This window comes from Platalea leucorodia, assembly GCF_965183815.1.
Source record: "Platalea leucorodia genome assembly, chromosome: 1".
NCBI classification, from domain to species: Eukaryota; Metazoa; Chordata; class Aves; order Pelecaniformes; family Threskiornithidae; genus Platalea; species Platalea leucorodia.
In genome coordinates, this window is record NC_138823.1 from 19968670 (window position 1) to 19993768 (window position 25099).

At 41.5% G+C, this 25099-nt stretch overlaps 1 protein-coding gene across 1 annotated transcript; it reads right to left on the reverse strand.

The window, feature by feature from the left end:
- Nucleotides 1-8184: 8184 nt before the first annotated feature.
- TRHR (thyrotropin releasing hormone receptor) lies at nucleotides 8185-24284 on the reverse strand (the record flags this gene model as incomplete). Its single annotated transcript, XM_082315796.1, has 3 exons — nucleotides 8185-8409; nucleotides 10734-11120; nucleotides 23490-24284. The coding sequence occupies 3 exons, from the start codon at nucleotides 24282-24284 to the stop codon at nucleotides 8185-8187; spliced, it is 1407 nt and encodes a 468-aa protein (XP_082171922.1).
- Nucleotides 24285-25099: the final 815 nt, after the last annotated feature.

Below are 25099 nucleotides of genomic sequence, written 5' to 3' on the forward strand. Positions count from 1 at the left end.
GAGAAATTCGTTGTGGCAGTGTGAAGTTTACTTCTGGGTCTCTACATTGTCTCAGAAGAATGCCACCCCAGATTAATATGTCAAGTTACATATGGCTCCTCATTCAGACCTTCACTGAAACTATTTTTCTCACTGCAGTCTTATGCACCAGCTGAGTTTGGTTAGAGCAGATTTACAGTTTGCACATCTCTGTGTCCTTTACAAGTCCATCCATGCTCATTGAGTCCTCCAGTCTGAAAAAAATATATCTGCCATCTCAGCAGATTGTTTGGGAAAGTCATATCAATAACCTTGAGGTGGCAGAAGGGACTTGCCTACAGTATATATAGATGTATTTCAAAACTTATTTCTATACCTGTTTGGGCAGGGGTTATTATAGTATTTGGGTTTTTCTTTCAACGGAGTATTGGATGAGGCACAACTTGGTGATGGGGCTATTCAACTTTTTCCGCAGTGTTGGATCTTGTGACCTGAAGCTGCATTCTTGCACCTGTACCACTTTCAAGAAAGAGATTTCAAGTTTGAAATCTCTCCAGCTTCCTGCACAATCCATAAGCTCTGTAAGGTCTTACCAACTTTTTGTCTTCAGATGAGACTCACTGTATGAATAATACTGAATGAATTGAATGAAATGAGTAATACTGAATGAATGAATATGAATAATACTGAATGAATACTGAAAATGAATAATACCAGCAGGTAGTTTCTGTAAGCACATCCCTGTTCTTAAAGCTGTCACGGTTTGTTTTGTTCTGGGTTTTTTTGGGTTTTTTTTTTTGGGGGGGTGGGATGTTTGGTTGGATTTTTTGTTTTTTATTTCTTCTTTTTGTAGAGGTCCATTCCTCTAGTTCATATGCTTTTATTAAGTCATGACAAAATCCAGCTGGCTAGCTGGCCTGTCATCAGCCTGGTAAGATGGGTCTGATTATCTCTCAGGAGATTTATCCAGTTGTTATAAAACATTCCAAGCAAGGATTCAATTTCTTGTTCTTTTTTGAATACTAGCTTTAAACTGGAAGCTCAAAACCCCACCATGTTCATGCAAATATGTGCAATAATTGCAGATTTGAAAAGAGTTAATTTGACAAATGCAAGTAATTCTTGGTAGCAGCACTTTATTTTGGACGATTTGGGAGCAACACCACTGGTCTAAGAGTCTTCAGTGCTGGTACTTTCAACCTCCTCATAACTGTGCAAGCAGTAATAGCTTCAGTGTCATGAACCTCTGCAGCCACAGTCTGACAAGAGTGCGTGTGTCATCAGTCCCGTTTCCTTACCGCACTTCACCATGGCATGTTGGCAAGCAGTGTGCTACAGTCAGACGGTGCTTCACTAGTTCTTTATCTTTTCAAGCACTTGTTTTTAGCCTGAGGGAAGATCCCCTCTCAGGTGTTACTCCACTACCCAGAAGAGTCCATCTCAATGACTTTTAAGAAGTCTCAGAGCCATGTAGACACGTTCTTTTGACACAAAAGCATACAAAAGCAAGCTATGATATCAAATATTGTGATGTTTCCCTCTTACTGAAAATTGTGGCAACACCTAATACTGAAATAAAACTGAAGCAGCTCTCAGAAAAAAATGTTTCATAGATTTATGTGCAAAAGTGGCAATAAATGGGAACTTGAATCTTCTGAAGTAGCACAAATCGTTATGCCTTCAATACTAACAAAATGTACCGAATGCCTCTTTCCTCCATGTTTAGTTCTATACATCAAATCATCAATAAAAGCACATGTATGGTAAACTTCACAAAAAGTCTCAAAACACGTAGAAGAATTACTTGCCCTAAAAGAGAGAGAAATGCAATGTACTGCAGAGGAACAGGACAATTATGCATCTTCACCAAATAACAAAGTTCTGAATAGGAGCAAATATGATATCATCTAAAGCTGTTAGGGAAAGCTCAAAGAGTGAGGTTTCTAGGGAGGAACTTAACCTTGAATTGACAACCTCTCCGGGAAATCTGCTCCAGTGTTTGAGCACCCTCAGTAAAAGGTTTTTTTTCCTAACGTTTAAGCTAAATTTGCTGTATTTCATTTTGTGCCCATTGCCTCTTGCCCTGTCACTGAGCACCACTGAGAAGAGCCTGGGTCCAGCTTCTCTCCCATCAGGTATTTATACACGCTGGTAAGATCCCCCTGAGCCTGCTCTTCTCCAGGCTGGACAATCCCAGCTCTCTCAGCCTCTCCTCATATGTCAGATACTCCAGTGTCTTCATCATCTCTGCGGACTTTCACTGGACTCACCCCAGTATTTCCACGTGTCACAGATGAGTGGTTAGGCCACTCAAAGAATCACTGCCAAATATATTTGCAAATAGCGATTTTAATAGAAATCTATAAAAGTGTGATTTAACAAAGTTCGATGGTAAGGTTCACTCTATTACTTATTAAATGAATGGAATATATATATATATATATATATGAAGAGAAAGAAAGAGGGAATTGAGTTCAAAGAAAATACAAGGAAGAAAAGGGGGCCCTCCTCTTGAGTCACGAGGTTCAGAATGGACCCCCTTGCTTTCTAAACTCCTTCTCAGAGAGGAGTCTAGGTGTGGCTGCATCCAATCCTAGTCTCAGACTTGGTCAACAGTTTATGTCTAAGGATTATATATGTTTAGCAGCAGTTCATGGTTTGTTTGCAGCAAGGAGAAAATCACAAGAATGTAGCAGTAAGTAATCATTGATTAATTTGGCATCTACAAAGCGATTAAATGAGGTTTACTACAATATTTGAATCGATTCACACACGCACAATCACACAATAGGCCTAAATACACCTTATATGTGCAGATGAAGGTATCTATTGAAATATGTGCAGATAAAGGCACCTATTGCAAATCACTCGAGTTTAGTAAAAATGCAATATGTGTAGTTAAAGGCACCTATAAAAATTCCCCTCAGGTTTAGTGAAATACTCACTTTAAATGTCTGTCTCAATTGTGCGAACCTCGAGGAGCAAAGAGTGCTGGAGATCAACTCAGGTCCTATTGCCAGGCCTCCGTACGCAAACTTAGAAGTTCACAGCTCTGAGAGGTGTCCCACTCAGCGGGAGATTCTGGTGCAGCCTGCTGTGGTCCAGGAGAGCTCAAAGGGTCTCACTTGGTACAGCTGCTTATAGGGTCACGAAACGATTGACTTCAGGCATCAGTAAATTTCCATCCTACTTTCACAACCCAAGCTGGAAACTACTAAAGTTCTCAAAAATTCCAGTGATGCTGGTACAGATCCTCCCAAGTTACAGCTCAGATAAGATAGGCCCCGAGGCTGTCAGGAGGCAACTGGTACAAATGAAAAATATGTTCCAAGGTTGTCAGGGCTGCCTCCCTGGTACAGACAGTGCTGCTCCCACCTTAGCCATGTAAGAGTTTCTGATACCGTCAAACTCGTTACACAAAGGCCAAGTTTTGACGGGAGTTACTGAGATTGTAAAGCAGCTTGGCTTCCCATGCTCTGCCAGGTGCACAAGAAGAAAAGGGGGGGGATGGAATGCACCACCACACTGTGTCTCTCTCGTACTGAGGAGCCCAGCACTAGACACAGTACCCCAGATGTGTCTCACCAGTGCTGAGCAGAGGGGAAGGATTGTCTCCCTCAACCTGCTGGCAATGCTCTGTCTAGTGCAGCCCAGGAGGTTCGTGACCACCTTTGCTGCAAGGGCTTATTGCTGCCTCATGGTCAACTTGTTCACCAGGATCCATAGTGCCTCATATCTGCAGAGCTGCTCTCCAGCAGGTCAACCCCCACCATGGACTAAAGTATGGAGTTACTCATCCCCATGTAGACAACTTGAGTTGGGTACCAAGTGAGAAGATTAAGATACCTACTACCTAGGATTCACAGAAGTCAGCAAGATCTGACAGGAGAATGACCCATCTGTCTTTAGTACTACTGATAGAATATTTACCCAAGAAATGAGAGATGTGCATTTGGCTTTAGTCTAGCCTCTAGGTAATTCAGCCTTTGTGTATATCCTACTCCCCAGGAGAGTGAGTTTCCTATGCATTACCTGGAGGAAAATCAGAGTAGACCAAGTACTTCCACTCATCCTCTTGAGGTTGGGTCCAAGCACAAGTGGCTGGCATCAACAGAAAAGCAAGGCACTCCCAATCGAGTAGGGGAATCAGCTAAGTTGATTGTAGGACCAAAGAACAAAATGGCTTCTGGTTTCTGCCCCTACTCCCAAGATGATTTTTTTTTTTCCTTTTTTTTTTCTGGTTTAATTCTGTCCAATGCAAAATACATAAATAATCCTTGTAGCAGAGACAAGGATTCACATGAATCCCCTCCTGTTTAGCACTGTAACTGCTAGACTACTGGCAAACTGCTCTTCCTTCAGGAAACAAAACTTGCTTTTTTAGGATGCTCATTCCCCTATAGATGACAAAGGATGTTGTTACATTATCTGTCCATTGCCAAGGACAGCAAGGCAAAAGGTATGTATTCAAGTGGCTGTTAAAAAACTAAATTTGCAGTATAATTATCTTGCTCAACATTTTATTAGAGTAGCAACAAAAGTCCATCACAAAACCATCCACAGTGGCATGCATCAAAGAATTACAAATTGCTTCTTTTGAAAAAAAATTGTTCTTAATTTTTAGAAGGACTACATTTATCAGCAGTACATTTCTCTGAACAGTTTCATGATCATATCAATAAACAAATTTATAAATCACATGCAGTGACAGAATGAGATCAGAATTACTCGGAGGAGGTGAAAAAGAAATTCCTTCTTAACCAGCTGCTCTTGAATAGTTTGTGTGAATTCAAATTTCCAGGATTCAGCTCCCAAATTAAGGAATTCTGGAGTCCCAATCACTCCAGCTGAAAAAATTGATTGGTGTTTGCTGTATCACTGTATCCCAGTAGTAATGAAAGAATCACGAGAAAATAATCTCTTATTGAAAAGAACAAAATAGAAAAGAAACAATTCTGTCTGAAGAAGAGATAACAAAATACTGAAAGATCATTTTGAAATTTCACTGCAGTTTGTGATAAATAAAACAACCATACACAGAATTCTTACAATAGTGTAGAAATAAATAAGCATATGCGGCATTGTTGAAAGAACAATTTAGCTTTGCACATTCTTGCAATAATATGGTTTTTTCCACAGTGACAATGCTCAGATCTGGGGTATTTTTTTCAAATAGCTTTTTAAAAAACAACCAAGAAATATTTGTCTACTTCCAAAGGCCAAGTGACTGATCCGAGCATTCCCTGTGTAGTAGGGGAGCTACGGCAGCAGCTCCTGAAGTAGGATCAGTCCTTCAGTCAGTTGTATTGCATAATTGTTTTTGAAGGGAAGCTAGTGAGAGCTTTATCATTTCACTTGTGCCATTCATTTCCACAGAAGCATCATAAACCCCTTCACAATACATTGGAGCTGCTTTGATATATCCTTAACTCTGACCTCAAAGACGGTGTGCACTAATTTGAACCAAAGTGTGTTTTAAATACACCTGACGTTTCTCAGCTGCACAATTTACCAACACTGGAGCTTCCAACATCTCAGTATTTCACACAGGAAGCAGTGTAGCTCCAAAAGCCAGATGCTACAGCAGCGTCTTTTCTGTTACACGCTGGGTAAAGTTCCAAATAAAAATGCAATAAGAATGCAGTCTCTTACATCAAAGCCATTAAATGAGAATATAGACATGGATTTCAGTATTGCTACCAATCAGACAATTCTTTCAAACTAAATGTTGCAAAGGAATTTGTTATCCGCAAAATAAGTATATAAAGATAAATAGTTATATTACTTCAGTCAGTGGTTGACATCCAGTCACTTTCACTTCTAGCAAAAAAGTTTGCTATATTATTAATAAACTTAAAATCACACAAATTTTTAAATAAATACATTCCCACATATCTAATCTACAACATCTAGGTACAAGAAAAAAGGTTGATTGCTGTTATAAACAGAAGAACACAGAAATAGATCTAAAAATCACATTAGGAGGATATCTAGCAAAGTTCCATACGGCTATAGGAATCAGTATAAAATTACCATGGATTTCATGAATAACATCTGTAAAGACATAGTCACAGCACATTATAAGTTAAAATCACACCTTAACTTAAATCTGCAATTTTAGATATTGCATTTTTGCACAAAATTTTGCATGCATAATCATTTCTGTTTGCACAAATAAATATCAGCATGAAATAATTCCTTTTCATTTGTTATTCCAAGTGATGGTACATAAAAAATCACCTACATAGACTTTAGACCTTGATGAAACCTCACTAAGAATATGGGCTTAAATACCTCACCTGAGCATCTGAAAAAAAAGAACTATGGAGACAGAGGCTGAGAAAGCAGAAAGTTACCTTTTGAGCAAAAAGGCAAATAAAGGAGAGAATTTAATTCTGATAGTCAGTCTATGAGAGTTGTAGTTCAGTCTGTACCCTGAAAAGGGTCAAGATAAAAGCATAAGTTTGTGTTACTGTTATTACATGAATACTTAGCCCAGCCAGTTGTGCTCCCAACAGTATAGCCAGGTGTCCATGGCATGCATTCTCTTTGCCTGCTGCTTGTCCTGGAGGTCTGCTCGCTTTTTAAGTAAGAAAAGGACCTAGTTCTGGCACCTCTTTAGAAAGTCTGTGAGGTAGGGCCTGGTCTGAAAGCATTGGATAGATGCCTAACTGATAACAGCATCTGAAGAGCGAAAGGATTTCCACGTGCCTGCTCCACCTGCAGCTGCCTCTGCACCCTCTCCCTGTGGTATGGACCCAGGGATCTGCTTTGAATCAGCTGGGAGTGGTGCTGGCTGGCTGCACACAAAGGCTTTGCTCAGGCAGACACAGGAACTTGCTTTTACTTTGAATATGCCTCTTGGCTAAGTAAATATAAATGCTTGTGTAAGATTTCCCAGATAATTTCATTTTCCTGTGGCAGTTGCTTTGGAGGAAATGTTATACAGGTTGTGGTATCATAGAATCATAGAATGGTTTACGTTGGAAGGGACCTTAAAGACCATCTGCTTCCAACCCCCCTGCCATGGCCAGGGACACCTTCCACTAGACCAGGTTGCTCAAAGTCCCAGCCAACCTGGCCTTGAACACTTCCCATGAGGGGCCATCCACAACTTCTCTGAGCAACCTGTGCCAGGGCCTCACCACCCTCATAGTAAAGAATTTCTTCCTTATATCTAGACTAAATCTACCCTCTTTCAGTTTAAAGCCATTACCCCTTGTCTTAGTACTATGCTCCCTTTTAAAAATTGCCTCTCCAGCTTTCTTGCAGGCCCCCTTCAGGTACTGGAAGGCTGCTATAAGGTCTCCCCGGAGCCTTCTCTTCTCCAGGCTGAACAACCCCAACTCTCTCAGCCTGTCCTCATAGGAGAGGTGCTCCAGCCCTCTGATCATCTTCGTGGCCCTCCTCTGGACCTGCTCCAACAGGCCCATGGTCCCTCTCCTTGACTTCCCCTTATGGTGGCAAACTGTAGCTTTAAGCAAGTGTGAGCAGTAAAATGCCATGGAACCCTCTAATTTCACATCAAGCTCTACAAAGGAAAGGTTTGTTCAAAGTGTATGTCGCTGCTATAGTATTGTATTTATGAGATATGATTGCTAGGTACTAAGTCTAGAATAACATTGCTATTTTTCTCTTTTGACTCTTGAACCCCAGTCAGCTTTGCCCACTTGGCTGCCATAGTGCTTACTCTGTCATTTTATTTTTTCCTTATTATTTTAAAACCAGCAAAGAGTCTGGACATCTCCCTTCCAGTTGCATGGGTGTTCAGATGCCACAGTGATGGAGCATCTGCACAGAAACAGACCCCACTGCATGTGTCTGGTGGCCTGTGCTGCTCAGGCAGACAAGCTGGCAAGCCTCAGCCCCCCAGTAAATTAGGAAGAGCCCCAGTGCGGAGGATTTAGAAAATATTGCAACGCAGCCTGCATGGGTTCAGCTGCTGGCTCTGCTCCAGCCAAAGCTCTGCCAGCTCCCGTGCTTCACAGGACAGGCTCCAGCATACAGCCTGCCCCTGGCGAATGCCCACAGGTATGGTGGTGTGCCTGGTTTTAAAACTGACTCCCTGTAATTTGAGGTAAAAGGCTCAAGAAGCAGGATACCCCCATGGTCTCGCTCCCTCTGCTTGCCAAAATGAAAAGGCAAGTGCTGATGGAAATAAGAGACAGAGCTTTCTGTTTATGGAGGAAGTTTATGATGTCTGTACTACTGGTTAAAAACCTCCTGCTGTTGGTCCCTTCGTGCCCTGCCATCATTCTGCCAAACAAGAAAGTACCTGTGGAGCTCTGCAAGGTTAAAACAGGAGTTAAACAAGGAGGCAGACGGAGCAGGATACAGAATGTTCGCTTCCTCCTCGCCATCCAGAGAACGTCGAATAGAGGTTTTTGGATGCAGCAGACATGGGTTCACATTGAAATTTAAATCTGAGGCCTGTCGGGGTATTTTTAGTTCTCTTTAAGTTTGCAAATATGGCTGAATGTAAGTGAAAGTGGTTTGAATTGGGAAAGTGCTGTATGTGCAAAGAAAAACTGGATAGGGAAGCCTTACAAAGCTAGTGAGGCTACCTCTTTCATCCCACACTGGATAGGTTTTTTACTAGAACAATTAGGTTTTTTACAGCTTTTTAAATGTCATGTACAGAAGCTGTGCAAATTGTTCATAACAAACAAGAATACGCAGGCATCTTCCTGAATTTCTGTTACTGCTGCAGAGGAATGGGAAAATATAATTCTAGCAAGAACACAAGCTGGTCTAGAGCAAAGCCAAAGTGATAAGCAATGTTTTGACTGCAGCTACATGGGGCGATCATGGCCCCAGGCTTCTTCTCACGGGCCTGTGAGGGAAAAGCATGCAAACAGCTATGCTGCCAAGAAAGAAGCCATGATGACTTCTCTTCTGACAAGACTTTTCATGCCCTGAAGTATTCTAATGGATAACTTTTGAGATGAAAAATGAAAAAAAGTGTCATTTTTTCACTGAATTTTCCTCTTTTCCCTAGACATTATCTATACTGAAGCTATAAACCCCATGTAGCAGTCTGAGACACAATTACTATTGAACCAAGATAAAATTAACTGGTAAAAGCCTGTCCAATACTCTTCAATACCTGTCAAGTTCTAACAGGATTCAGTATTAACCAAGACTTACGTTTAAAGTGGTACATCTTTAAACTAGCTTGCTGAAAAAAATAAGATTTTTTTAAAGCTTCCTACCGACTTTTTACTTTGTTTATTCCCTGCTGCGAATTCATTGAATGGTCTTCCTATTTCATGCTGTTCAAGGTAAAAAAAAAAAAAGATTTCATGCTCTTTGCCATCAGATATCTGCTTATTGAAGCATGTTATGACGCCTGGAATTAGATTTGCACTGCTGCGGGATGAGGGAGTCAATGGTGGGTAATTACTGCAATCGGCAGCAGTTCTGGCTGCTGTCGGGCGGCGCCGCTGGTACTGCCCAGGGCAGCACACAGGAGGGCAGCTCCTCTCCTCGCCTCTCACCTTCCTTGGGAGCATCATCCGCTGTCCCGCTCTGTGTCCATTGAGATGTCCAGGGCAGCCTTGCTCTTTCTGAGAACGCAGACCACTTTTTGGCCAATACATGAGACGAAGGATTTGGGTATTCCACTGAAGCCAACTCACCTGCTTAAAGTTATTTTGTGTTAAATGCTTTGTTCAGTTAGACTCAATAATATATTCTTTTCACTCCCCAAGAGGCTGCTTTTTCTTGTAGGACGCAGACAGGTGTGTAGAGATATATGGTAACTCCTGCAATTCTGTGAGCAGAAATGCCTTTATGTTTCATACAGGTTGGTGGGAACAGAGCATCCAAAGGTTTTATATGACTGTGTACTCAGAACAAGGTGGGCCTCAGGCCTGAAAATAAGGAGAGAAGAAGCAAACTGAGAAAGAAATATTTCTCATTCTAATATCATTTGCAAAAGAAAATGAAAATCTAAGCTTCTCCGTGGACCATCTATATTGTAAAATGTAAGGTTTACGAACAGCATTTAATCATAGAATCATTAAGGTTGGAAAAGACCTCTGAGATCATCGAGTTCAACCGTTAAAGTAGCATTGTGTAAAGAAGCATAATGAAAACAGTAACATGCACCATCATGTAGAAGAGAGCTGGGTTAGAGATGTGCTACACACGAGGATGGTGCAGGTAGCATGGAAATGGGTGTGGCTTTCAGCACTCTCAGGATGAGAGTGCTGGTGTGGGGGAGATCTGTGTGCTCTCTTAGCACCAGCTGCATGGTGGCACTGGGCTAGTTAACCCCAAGCTGGAGCCAGGAGGTGAGGCACAAGAAAATGCCCCATTGCCCTCCTGCAGGGCAGCCAGAGCACGCCCGGGAGGAATCACTGAGCTCAGACACCAATGCCCACCCTCCTGCCAGATATGTGCATGAGGCACCATGCCCAAGTGCCACTCTCTGGTGCTCCACCATTGCTCTCTGCTCCTGAGGGAGTAAGGCTTAACCTATGTTTTTCTCCTCATCCTTCCCCATACCCCAGATCCTCCCAGTCACGTCATGCTTGACACAAGGCACTTTGAGAGCGTCACTTTCCAGAGCCGGGCAGTTCTCCCTCCCCGCCATGCCCTGTTTGGTGGTGCATCATTTGTCACTGCCAGCCTTCCCTGGTCCTTCGCTGTGCTGCCCCAGATGAAAGCTAGCCCAGCACAGCCCCGTTCACATGAACATGCTCTGGTTCGTGAGGACTCTATACCAAACATTAAAATGTATTAACTGTTACCTCAGGTGACAAACACGCATCACCAAGGGACAATTTTGCAGCGGACAGATAGGTATTGGTGACAGTAATATCTTCTAGCTCAGTGCTGAAGTGATCAGACTCTTTGATGACGTTACAATTTAGGGCTACGCTGTAATTGGCTGGTTTCTTCTCCCGTTTCTGCTGGCAATTGCAGAGTTTCCTGAAGGCTGCTCTGAATTTCTGGGACATGAGATTGTAAATTACAGGATTGATAGCACTATTTAAATAAATACAGATTCTGCAAAATAGCAGGAACCAGTTTTCTTGGAAGGGGCTGGAGAGAAAGGAATTGACCACGACCAGCGTGCGGTAGGGCATCCATAGAAATGCAAATAGGGCCACCACCACGGCCAACATCTTGGTAACCTGGAGGAACACGGAGGCAGACAAAAGAGGGGCAGAAGGTTAGTACTCATCTTGGAAGGAACATGTACATCCCTACATCTCTAGGACCAAAGCAAAACTATGGACAGACTCTTCAGCTGGGAACTTCTGATCAATGTTTGATTCAGAAAGGTTTTCTACAGTAAGAAGGACAAAAACCCCCTGGCTCCAAATTCCTCCTAGTTTTGTTAAGTGACTCTTTCCAGGTGACATCCCAGTAAGGTAACTGTAGACCTCAGACTTTGAAACTTCGCAAGCTGGAAGGAAGTGTTGATTCAAATAGAAAAAAAGGGATCTAAAGCCATTTGTTCCAACCACATTAGATCTCCTCCTTTAGACTAGCACAGTCTGTAGACTAATTGAACCTAAAGCCTATTTAGGTTATCTGCTTTAGCAGCCACCCTAAGAGAATTTCCAAAAGCTAAAAATAATGAAAAAAAAGAAGAATTAGATTTATTCCTACTCATCAAATCCTCAGTATTTGATTAGCTCTTCATTATTTGATGTTTACTCTGAAATGTCAATTAAAGTTTACAGAGCCAGGAAAAAAAATGATTATGAATAAAAACTGATTATTATAAGAACTTTCATTTGTTGTGTAAATTTGTTTTGAATAAAGAAGAAAACAGCCTTTGGGGATACCCATGATAGCTGAAATGAAGTGAACAAGAAATAATTAAAAAATTAGAAAAAAAAAAAACCAACACTGTAAAAAGAGTCCTTCTCTTGTAAGTAATTTCATTCTAGTATATATGGTATTCCCTAGTCTCTACATTAAAGAAAGTTTGAAAGATGTTAATAAACAAGGTAAAAAGTACAGTGAGATGTGACAGTGGGATAGTATGGTGGCACGGCCTCATGCAAGTCAGGAGATGACTTGGTTAACTGTGTCTGCATGAACTGGAAAGCATTGGCACTGATTTTGGTGAGCTACAACTGCTTCTTTTGATTGTGATTTTTTTTTACTATTTGCCTTTCTTCTTGACATAAAACTATTGTTGCTTATTGACAGATTAGTTTAAAGAACTTCTTTTTACCTTTGCTTTATTCCTTCCTTCTGGGTACCTGAAGTTATACTTCAATGAAACAGCAACTCCTCTAACCACAGGATACATTCTGGCTGTATGGGTTATACTTTAATTGCTTGCAGAAAGGATAGGTGTAGATTGATAAGAGTTTTAATTGTTTCCAGGGGGACAGACAGATAACTCCACTAAAATCACTCATATATACATGCTAGTTTTAGGTGTGGTTTTTAGTTTGAAGTTATAAGAGAGCATATAATTCTCTTGTCTTCTGATCAGATAGCTCATTGTACAGAAAGCCTGCAATCTCATTGCCTAAGGAAGGGATATATTTTCTTCTAGCTATCTAGAAAGACACATACAGATATAACCCAATTTATTGTTTTTGCTACAGATTTTATGATAAAGAATGGGATGAAGAGCAAAGTTACTCTACAAATTGATGTATCTTCATCTGTCTGTCTAGATATCTATGTTTAAATGTACATATTCAAAGGCTACGATTTTATCCTATAATTCTCCTCCCTTCACCCTCACTTTTGACTTCCCTACAGCTGTGTTCAGTAGAAGTAAAAAGAGACTGAGAAATATTGTCTCCTTTTTTGTCACTTGACTGATACATTTCCTTATGACTTCTAGACTGCTTTTCTTGTTTGCTGTGCACAATCAATCATCGTAATACAGCAAAATGCAAATGGAAATGTCTCAGGTAGCTAAAGGGATGATTTTTCCTTACCTCCAAACCACTTCTAAAAGGTCTAGTCCTGTGAACATGGCTGCAAAGAGCGAGGTGACCCAGTGCTGGCCCACTCTGGCTGAGGAAGACTCAGGACTCCTCACCTGCTGCCTCTCCTGCTTCCAGGTAAGCTCCAGCCTGTGCCTCCAAACTGAGCAAATCCGTTCAACTGAGAATAATCATTCATCATGGAAAATAATCCACATTTAAAGGAAGAAAGTAACCATTTGTGGAGCTTGGATTAACAATAGGACTGAGCCCAACTAACAGATGTGTTGCGTTGGCTGAGGCATTCAGAGGGCAAGTGGATAATAGTCTACACAAGCATCAAAGTACTTTGCTACCAGAAGCTCAGCAAGGGACTGTTATCATACCTACTGATCATTGGCAATTTACATTTCTTCTGAGCATGTCTTTAATGAACAATTGCTCAGAGAATCACTTACAATGGTGCAGCTGTCAGTTTGAATCCTGGGTTGAACTAGAAGCAAATTGATCCTACTGTCAGGAAGGGGATATTTTAGAGTCACACAATTAATACTTTACAGCAATGAAAAAAAGGCTGTTACTCTTCAAGTGGCTGCATCCTATATGCCTCAAAGACATATATGTATGTCGTGTGCAAACTATTAGCTGAATTTATGTATACTGGCAGCTTGATGTGCATTTTCCTTCTATCTAACACCACCAGCTTGTACTGCTGCCATGTTCAGCTTACTAAGGCTGTGATTTGACAATGTATTAGAAATGGCTCGTAGCAGCAGATAAAAAATATCATGGTCACAGCACAAAGTGCCCTGAGCTGAGATCAATTCAGTCTGCAGGTTTGAATGTGTTTAAAAATGCCAAGAGGTTAGCTTCACACTGTCAGGCTTTATGCCAGGTAAGACATTGTCTTGCAGCACTCAGACTCCATGATTTCCTGGTCTTGACATAAACTGAAGCCAAAGGAACCTGTGACTGGAGCTAAAAAGAGCAATCTTGTTCTCACCTCCCTCCTTGTGCTGGCCCCAAAGATGAAGAGGTGGGTCAGGTCAGACTGCTGGTCCAACTGAAAACTAAACACTTCTCTGTAGAGCTGGTTTTTGGTTTGCTCAGGTCAATGATCCAAGTCACGTACCCATACACTGCTACAGAGTCTACAGTCAGTGCAAGTGAAGAGGTAGAAGCATGTTGCCATGGATGGCCATGGACAAGCTGGAGAAATGGGCCTGTGTGAACCTCATGAGGTTCAACAAGGCCAAAAACAAGGTCCTGCACTTGGGTTGGGGCAATCCCTGGTATTAATACAGGCTGCAGGATGAAGGGATTGAGAGCAGCCCTGAGGAGAAGGACTTGGGGGTACTGGTGGATGAAAAGGTGGACGTGAGCCAGCAATGTGCTCTCACAGCACAGAAAGCCAACTGTATCCTGGGCTGCATCAAAAGAAGTGTGGCCAGCAGGTCGAGGGAGGTGATTCTGCCCCTCTACTCTGCTCTGGTGACAGCCCACCTGGAGTGCTGCATCCAGCTCTGGGGTCCTCAGCACAGGAAGGACATGGACCTGTTGGAGCGGGTCCAGAGGAGGCCACAAAAATGATCAGAGGGATGGAACACCTCTGCTATGAGGAAAGGCTGAGAGAGCTGGGGTTGTTCAGCCTGGAGAAGAGAAGGCTGTGGAAAGACCTTATGGTGGCCTTTCAATACATAAAGGGGGCCTACAAGAAAGATGGGGACAGACTTTTTAGCAAGGCCTGTTGTGATAGGACAAGGGGTAATGGTTTTAAACTAAAAGAGGGTAGATTTAGACTAAACACAAGGAAAAAATTTTTTACGATGAGGATGGTGAAACACTGGACCAGGTTGCCCAGAGAGGTGTTAGATGCCTCATCCTTGGAAACATTCAAGGCCAGGTTGGACGGGGCTCTGAGCAACCTGATCTAGTTGAAGATGTCCCTGTTCATTGCAGAGGGTTGGACTAGATGACCTTTAAAGGTCCCTTCCATCCCAAAGCATTCTACGATTCTATGATCATCTGGGAGGGGGGCTAATTATTTGATGTCAGTGGAGTGCTAAGAGGACAAACTTTAAGAACCTGCTTTTTATTGCCTGTAACTGTACGCCAAAGCTCCCTGAAAGCAGAGGCACCAGCATCCTCATTCATTACTCAGGTGAAGGCAAGCATACACTGATTGCTCTTTTCTTGTGGGTGTGCACTGCGTATCCTGTACTCAGAGTACAAATTATTCTTAGTTAAGGAGATTGAAAACATGATTGAAAGGCTTTGAGCAAATCCATTTTACTCTAAATTTCAAGTGTACTTTGAATGATAGCGAAGTGCTTGAGATTGAATGTGTTCCTGGCTGCATGCAACTGCTCTTCAAGCCCTATCTTTTGGTTTCTGAGAATGTTCTGAAAAATATTTAAAATTATTTTTACTAAACAGATTCCCAATATTTTAATTCTGAACTAGTATTCTCCTTTTCCTTCTTCCTCTAAAACCTTGTCATTCTAAGGAAGTGCTTTTACGAGACATTTTCATTACGATGGTACTCACAGTTTGGTAGTTGCTTCCTTCTCCTTTGAATACTAATCTGTCTTACATTGATAGAGAAAAGTAATAGTCATAATTACTAAGTTACTGTGCCATAGAGTCATTCTGGTGTTTTAAAGACATGTAATTTTGTCTTTCTTTCTTGTGCTTGGTGGCGTTCAGTGCAATGCACAAAGATTTTATATGCCAGTCCATGACTGCACAATCCAAAAGAAGTTGTACAATGAGGAGGAGGATTAAATAAATAAAAGGATTAAGGTCTTGATATAATAACACTGCAAGTGAAACCAAGCGATATGATTGAGGATTTCATGTAAGCCATACAAAACTTATCTTGCATTGCAAGTTGGAATCTGTGCTTGCTCTGCTGTGAGAGAACAGAGGGGTTTCTCTGGGGGGGCAGATCATCATGCACTGCATCAATGTCTAAGAGAGGAATTTCTCCAGAGGGTAACCTACCTGTTTTGATTGACCATGCAGGGATCTTAGATGATTTGATTGGACTAAGCAACTAACTTTGTTAGATATGCATAAACTTAAGTGAGTTGGATCCCATCTCAAGTATAAACAAACACATTTGCTATCTAAGGCTGTATTTATTTTTCAGAGTCCCCTTGATACCTGAGGAAACTAGGAATTCCTTTGGGGAAAGTATGAAATCTACCCGAAAATATGTAATTCTGGGTTCATATTATGGATGGACAAGAAAAAAATTTGGGATCTGTTGACTGAGCTAGGTGGGATAAAATGGAAGTGTGGGAGAGCCAGAACCAGGATCTGATCTGGACCGGACAGATGAGGAACATATGGGAAAGAGAAAAAGAAGCACACAGCCTGTGTGCTTGTGTGCACACAATGTATGGGCTCTTAGCTGCTATCAAAAGGAGACTAGGTTGCTTCCCTGTCTTCCCATCTGCTTCCCCTGGCCTTTTGCTTTCTTTTAAAAGGTAATGAGCTGCTTGCCAAGGTAGCTCACAGAACAGGTACTCTTGAAAAAAAGGATTTATTTTTCCCTACATTTTCAAAGTGTTTCTGTGTGACAGGAAAATCCTTTTTCTATCCTTCAGTTTTAAGTTGTCTCACTCTCTTCTTCCTTCCTGCAATGCCTGGGTCTTCAGGACATTTTTGTGCTTCTGAACAGAACAAAATTATTTAAATCTTCAGAAGAAAAAGTTTTAAAATTAAGGTTTTAGAAATGCTGATAGATCCTAGTACCTGTGCCACTAGAAAAAAAGAAGCCCTGTGAGCAAAATTAAGCACCCAGAGGAAAAAAAAAAAAAGCAGAAACAGCTTTTCTCCCTCATACCGTATGCTGTAAAGAAACATTTAACGTTGGTTGGTGTAACTTGTTAGTGAATCTTTGTTTTATTGTGAAATCTTCTCTGAATACTTTGAACAACACATTTTCCGTTCATGAAATGAAACCTTGCTTTCCCTCTTGTCTTTTTAGTAAAAGACTTGGGAATAGAATGCCTAAAATGCACAAGAGGGGAAACTGCTCAACCTTCAACTTTTAGCATCGCAGGTACACATCTGCTCTGAATTCATTGTCCTAAACAGCAACTATAAAATAAGTAGCTAAACCTTCCAAAATCCAAATAGGAACCATTATTTCTTTTGTTTCTGCAAGCAACGGCAGTTTAGAAGTAAGTGGAATTGTGGTGGTGCTGCATATGAAATAGCAAAGAACAAGAAGTGTTGAGATTTATTTTGATAGTTATGGTACTTTTTGGTGTAAAGATACAGAAAGGAAGACTATGAGTAAAGACTAAAGAATTATTAGCTTGAATTTCAGGCATGTGTAAAGTTGAAGCTGTAATGACTGTGAATGTAAGTTGAACATGAACTGCAGCTTGAAAGAGGCAATGAGCTGATTGTATTGAATTTGGTTTGTCTGCAATTTTTGGTAATGGGCAATCTCGTCAAACCCTTGGTATATGCACTTATATTTTTTCCAGATTGAATTTATGCACACATATTACTATTGATGTGCGATAAATGCCTGTAACTGCAGTTAATGTTTGCTCAATTGCTATTAATTTTGATTAGGATACAGTCAGTGAATGTGTTTCCTGGAAGACTTAACAATATGGATGGTTCGCAAGTACCAATAACAGGCCATTCTGGAATAGCAAAGACAAAAACTGGTAGGCTAATGCAATCATATGCATGCCTGAAAAATAAGAGATCTAACTGTTGCATCTGCCTTTGCAACTGCAATGAAGAAACTAAAACAAAGTGGCTGAAGAACAGCTACCTAGTAGTCTAATAAGCCAGATGTCTTCAGTCTACCACTGCACCACTGAAAGCCCACTGGTGTTGGACTGGATGATCTCCAGAGGCGCCTGTCAGCCTCAGTGATTCTGTGAAATTATAAGAAAGTATTGGAGGGGAATTTCTTTAATCTAAGGTCCTGAGGGATCTGGGACAAAGTCCCTTGTTGGTTCATAATCCTTTGGATCACACTCAATCTTTCTTGCCACTACATGCAGTTTTTACCCTAGTTTCATGACAACAATTACAGTTTCCCAGTGCTTCATGAGGTCCAGGATTCCTTACACATTCAAATTATGTGTTTAATTGAACAGCTCCGAATTCATAGTCTGTATTTTCTGGTGAGTGAGTAGAAATCAACTTCAATTCACCTCCTCAGGACCTGTGATCATCTTTCCAAATTATCATATAGTTGTTAAATAAATCTTAACACTGAATTTGCATTGAAGTTCCTTCTTTGGCTCTGAATCAAGTAAACAGGACTTTGAACCGTCTGGCCTTAACAGATACTCTTTGTTGTTATATCATCTTCTAATCATATTGATCTTTTCTCTGTTGAGCTTTGAAGTTTCAGCTACTGTGACCTGGGTTCAACTGAAGGGTGCTGGAAATTTTTGCTTTCTCACCTTCCCTCCTGTTTAACTTGAGGAAACGTGTACACCAGCACTGTTTCACTCTGTTTTCTCAGGTTCAAATTGTGCAAATCACTCAGCAGAAATACTCTATAGTTTCTCTGTGGTCAAAGAGGTCTCACCTTACTCTTAGTCACCTTTTCATTTTCTCCCAATCTTCTGTTGCAGAAACCATTATGTCACTGTTTATCACTGAGACCCCCTATGGGCAGTCAAATGCTTTCCCACAGTATTCACTTATATACCAACTTCAGTCTAGCAAGGTTATTTTCTTTGCAAAGCATAGCTGAAAACCCATTCAACACAGTCATCACGAGCTCCATCAGACCTAATAGGTGTTTATGATTTTTCTTTAAGTCACAAACTAAACATATGCTTGAAGGTTTACCTGCATGTTTCAATACTAAAAACAAGTGTTAACACTAGTTGTTGGTTCCTCAGAGCCTACTGCCATGTAGCCTTGAGCACACACTGATTCCACTGAAAATGGAGCATACCAATATCTCTCTACCTTCTGGCAGAGATCTTCCCTCAGGAGAAAGTCAGGTGTTGCCTACTGACTTGTAGAAAATGGAGATACTTTATGAGAGAAGAAAGCTTATTTTGTGCCTTTCCCTTTCTTTTGACATTTAAGAAAAAAGATTGGCTTTTTATGCCTGTTGTTTTCGCTTGTCTTCCCTGTTCAGTTTTGTCTTGCAGTGCTTTAAATGAAAACTTCAGGGGGGCCTGAAGAGCACTTTGAAGGCTTTGTCCATTGGTGGTTGTTGATATGGGGGTATTGATCCTTTAGTAAATAGATTTTTGTTCCTGTTAGCTTTCCAAACATAGGAAGGGAATAAATATTTCCTAGAACTAACATAGTTCAGTGACTTTTAAATGGTGTGGGTGGGAGGGTGAAGGCAGGGAATGGAAGGAGTAAGCAAAAGACCACTTTCTACCTGGAAGAGCTGATTTTCATTCACTGGAGATGTAATATAGCCTCATTCTGAGCTCATCCCTAGAGAGTTCTCAGAAAAATATGTTAAAATAGGCTTGACCCCCTATTCTAATATATATTCCCGGCCTTCTTTCTAAATCATAGAATGATCTAAATTGCCGTTCTGTTTTGAAAACAAAATAGAAGTCCTCTGACTACCTGACCACTTTTTTCCTCTTCAGTGCTGGCATTATGTCTGTTTACATCAGAGACTGAAAATACACGTTCTAACAAAACTGATCATGGTTCATCTATTCTCCTTCAGCAGCAGACACCTCCCTCCTTCCTGTTTATCTCACTGCTGAGCTTTCCACCCCAGCCCCCTTGCCTCAGCTCAGGTAGCAGTCATCCACAGTTGTGAGGAAATGGTTATTTTACTCTGTATTTGCTTCCTCCCTGAGCATAGAGATATCCTAGATGCCATATCAGGGATGTTCCTCTCTTGCCCTACTCTTTCCGTTGGTGCCAGGTGTGAGGAAGCATCCTAGGTGTTGAATCTAGGATGTTTTCCAAGTTGCTCCTCACATTTTCTGTCTGTCAGCTTCTAATTCTGGGCTAAGTCTCATACCAGAAACCTAAGCTACGTATTGTCATTTTTGAAGAAAACAATTGAAATTGCATAACTGTATGACTCACAATAGAAAGTATTGACTGTATATAGAAGCTGATTCTTGGAATTTGGACTCCTGGAAGCTGATATAGAAACACAAAGCTGACAGTGTAGATAGCCATATGCTAACACAGCAATATAGGTTAAAAAAAAGTCTAAAAAACAATAGGAGGATGGAATCTACTTCAGCCATGCATTGGAAACAGCTTCAGATAGTGGTCTTCAACTCAAGCACAGCCACTGTATGACAGGGGACGAAACACTTTCTTACCCAGGTAAAAAACAAATTTTAACAAATGTTTTTAACAAAGGAAGACTTTCAAAACTGATAACGGGAAGTCCCAAGAAAATTAAAGACAATGGTATGACCTGGCAGTCTAGGTCAAACTAAATCCAGATTAGTCAAGCAATCCAGGTCAGACTAAGTGGGTAAATCAATTCACATACTGCCATGTTGGATTAATCATTGTCAAAAATGGTTATGAAATTCCTGAGTTAAATCTTCATGAAGGCTGAAGAAACCTATCTAACTTACTGTTTCATTCTGGTGTATTACATAAATGTGAACTCATAATAGGTTAATTATAATAGTAATTAATTATAACCACTCAATGGAAGAGTACTGAATGTCCATGTCCAGATTTTGTCAGTGGGGAGGCTGCAGAGGTGGCCTCTCTGAGAATAGGGTCTGGGTTGCTCTGTGCCAGACACAAACGGCTCCATCCAGCTCCAACAGACCCACCACAGGACACAGCTGAGCCCATCAGCCAAGCTGGTGGCACCTCTGTTAAAACATATTTAAGAAATGGCAAAAATGCTGGAAAGAGAGAGGAAGAGAGAGGAGAAGGGAACAAAAGGGTGAGAAACAACAGAGGGAACACTGAAGTCAGAGGAGGAGGAGGCACTCCTTGGTGAAGCACCACCTGAAGGGACTGCAGCCCATTGAGGACCCACACTGAAACAGAGGAAAAGAGTGAAAAGGAAGGAGTGGCAGAGAGAAACCTCTGCAACCTGATCACAACACTCCCCTGTCCCACACTGCTGGTTGCCTCACGGAAGGGACTGAGTGTAACTCGTGGCTACAACAAGGGGAAATAAATTGGCAATAAACAAAGTCAATTTTCCCCAAGTCAAGTCTGCATTGCCCATGACAGTAAGTAATAAGTTATCTTCCTGTCCTTATCTTGACCCATGAGCTTTCTCACTCTTATTCTTCCCATTTTCTCCCCCGTCCTGCTGTGGGGGGCAGTGAGCGAGCAGCTGGGTGGATGTTGGCTGCCAGCCGGAGCCAACCTACCACAGGAACATGCACAAATTTCATTTTGTAGAAATGTTCTTGGATAAATGATAGAATCATAGCATTGTTTAGGTTGGAAAAGACCTTTAAGATCATCAAGTCCAGCTGTTAACCTAGCAGAGCCGAGTCCACCACTAAACCATGTCCCTAAGCACCACATCTACACATCTTTTAAATACCTCCAGGGATGGGGACTCAACCACTTCCCTGGGCAGCCTGTTCCAATGCTTGACAACTCTTTTGGTGAAGGAATTTTTCCTAATATCCAATCTAAGCCTCCCCTGGAGCAACTTGAGGCTGTTTCCTATCATCCTATTGCTTGTTACTTGGGAGAAGAGACTGACACCCACCTCACTACACCCTCCTTTCAGGTAGTTGTAGAGAGCGATATATGAGAACTGCCACAGAAGTAGGATGTGTACACCACATTTTCACTTTTTCTACAGATCACATGCTGGACATTGTATGCAACTCCATCACTGTAGTGCAAGCACAGTTCCAGGAAGGCATATAAACAGTTTTATATGACAGCAGAACTCACTATGAAGCCAAACTATAGTGTCAGCTATGCATGTCTTTGCCATAGCAGCAGGAAATTTTCACTTGTGTGCCTTACTAACTGTTAGATTTTTTTTAATATGGACTTGTGTTTTCCCATTTTACACCACTGGCTATATTTTGCATGCTGCTATTATATAAAAAAATATTACTAATAATACACACTATCCTTGCTTTGCTTCCTGTGTTATACTATATGCAAATGCTAGCTTTACTCATAATGATGTTACTTTAAACAATCAGGTTACTTAGGCTTTTAGAAAATGTCTTTCTGTCTTTACAAGACGTAAAAGACATCACATTATAATCCCCGCTTTTTGGTTTCATAATATAATGGTATCCACATACAGCAATGCTCAATGTAAAAGATTTGTCTGTTTTTCAAGTGATGCTAAGCACACATCAACAAGCACATATACTAAAGTGATACTGAGAACTTGAAAAGCAGATTATCTTCTTCTTCTACTAATTAATGGACAAAGAAATCCAACATTAAACACTTTTAATCTGACTATGAACTATAATTGGAGACACATCATTAAATACAACCTAGCCCACACGTTTCAGTTGTGCATTTCAAAGCATGGTTCTAGTGCTCTGCGAGTGCTTGGTGCTCTAAGCAGGCAGCTCAGTTAACTTTTGAGGTCAGTGCCATCTCTGTAATAAGGGAAAATGGTCCCTCTCATTAAACAGTAGCAATCTACATAAAACAAGAAGAATGTAAAGTTCAACCTGTCACCCAAGGAGGGCACTCAGCTTGCTTGAAAAGGTGCACACCTCAGCTTTGCTTCCTGAAGGAACTGTACAGTGCAGGGAGGCAGAAGCATCCTACTTGGCAAAGCGACCCCCAGGGTGCCTTGTAGTGGCTGCCGAGGGGCTCTAAGCCAAGTCGCTCAGCGCAGAGCATTGCTTCCCCACGCTTGCATCAAGCTGTCTGACCCAACCGGACCCTGCTCCCGAGAGCTAGCTGCAAAGTGATGCACCCTGCATTTCTCAGCACTGCACCCGACTGTGCTACCTGCTGCATGTTGTGTGAGTATGAGGCAGTATGGTTTATTGCAAATAGCCATAAATTAATCTACTAACTATATTCTACTTGTATAATTACACATTGCAGTATACATATTTAACAATATAAAAAGAAGCTAGTCAAACCTATGCCTCAGTTTTGAGCCATCAATACATAAAAATATTTCATGAAAGGCAAAATAACAAAGATACAGATTTGCTTAAGTGGACTTTTCACAGGAGAGTTAGACACAGGAAAAGCAACAACTTGACTGTGTTTGCAGAATGATACAGTGCCTTAGCTGGGACAAATCTCAAGTCTCCTAAACTCCCAGGCTATTTCCTTCTCTTCAGATCTCAAAAATAACTCAAGAGTCACTTTGTATATTTGGCAGGATTACTAACAGGCTTTAATATAAAGAAACTACAGTTAAAAATGTTTAATTCTTTATTGACACTTTCTAATTGTTTTTTGATATAGGAAATAAAATACTATGTTTTTCAGTCCTTGCTGTAGGTAATAATGAATAGGCAAGAAAAAATATATATTTATACATATGTGTATACATACCACAGAATTTCAGCTTGACTGCTTAGCAAAAAGGGAGAATATGTTTTACCCCCTTCCACACATTTAGACTAGTGATCTCTGAAACAAGTGGGTTTTAGGTTTCAGAAAGCCATTTCAAACTTCTGTTCCTACCTGCCTTCGAGAAGCAATAGTGCTATTGAAACTCCTGTTAGTCATCTTGGAATTCACAGGCTTGCTTTGGTGAGCCACGTCATTCCTCCATGTCTTAGAGTTTTCTTTTGGGTCCGAAGGGATGGGGTTCAGGAACAGTATTCTAGCAATCAGGCCATAGAGGACAGTCGCCAATACCATTGGCACAACATAAAATATACCAAAGTCCATCATGTAGATAGGAGAGTAATAGCTCCTGGACACCTTGTAGCCACAGGACACAACAGTAGTGTCTTTGTAGACTACTGTATTAAGGTCTAGCAAGAAAAACCAGAGCATACAGTATATGGAGGTGAAAGCCCAGACAAAAATAATGATCTTTTTGGCTCTTGAGAAAGTGCATATGAACTGAGCTTTGATTGGGTGGCAGATGGCTATGTATCTCTCAATGGTGAAGGCAGTGATGGAAAAAGAAGAAGCATTGATCCCTAGGTACTGGAGATAAGTGATGCAGAGACACCCCACGTAGCCATACACCCAGGATCTATACAGGCTTTCTGTGATATTGGGTAGTCCTGCAGCCACAAGCACCATGAGATCTGCCACAGCCAGACTCACCAGATAGCAGTTAGTGGGAGTTCTCATGTGTTTGGTTCTGAGGACGACCAAAACCACCATGATGTTGCCCACGATGCCTAGTCCGCAGATGAGGAGGACCAAGAGGATGGTAACCACCTGGTATTCGGCTGTTACAATCTCCTGGCTTGATAGGGGTAGCCCAGTTTGATTCTGCTCATCTCCAGTGCCATTCTCCATCTTCACCATCCCACTGCTTCTTCCGCCAGCACTTAGTCTCAGCACATGTTCTCCATGGTCCCCTGCAAAAGGGTGAGTGGAGCAGAGCGTGGGTGAGCTGTAGCCCCAGAGCACGTTCTCCATGTAGTCACAGTCCCATTCCTGTACTGTCCTCTACTCACCCGAAAGCACCTGGACTTTCAGTCTTTGTAAATTCAATTACCAGACAGGTTAATTCCTCTAAGACTCCAGCTCATTTGCACAGATTAAAAAGCTGTTTTCTCATAGCCGGTCTGAGGCATTCATGAAAACACAGCATGTGGAGATGGGAGCTTTCCCCCCTGCAGAGGAGGAGGAGGAGGCAGTGGCAGGGAAAGCAGAGCCCCCCTGCACTGCCAGCTGGCTACAGCACTGCACGGGATTGAGCTGATCCAGCCCAAGCAGACTTCAGCATCGCCGCTTTCCAGGAGGAGTCACAACGAGCCGAGGGTGGAGACAGCAGTGGGAGGTGAAAGGAGAGCGATTTGTAAAGCCCCACAGGTTTTCTACTTCATGCTGCTTTCCCTCTCTGCTCTCAGATGGCTATCTCACGTATCGATCATATTGATCCACCCTGGCAAACAAAAGGGAGATTGACTGGCAACAAATATACACCAATTTCTAAAATTCTGACTTCTCCCGTGTCCCTGTCCTTGTGACAGTGATGGTAATTTACACTTGCCTCCTGCTTTGCAGGGAGCTGTAAAAGTCTCTTCAGAGCTGACAGGAAGAAACGTACTCCAACTTTTGAAAACAGCAGGAAAAATTGGGTTTCTTTACTTTACAGACAATTCTCT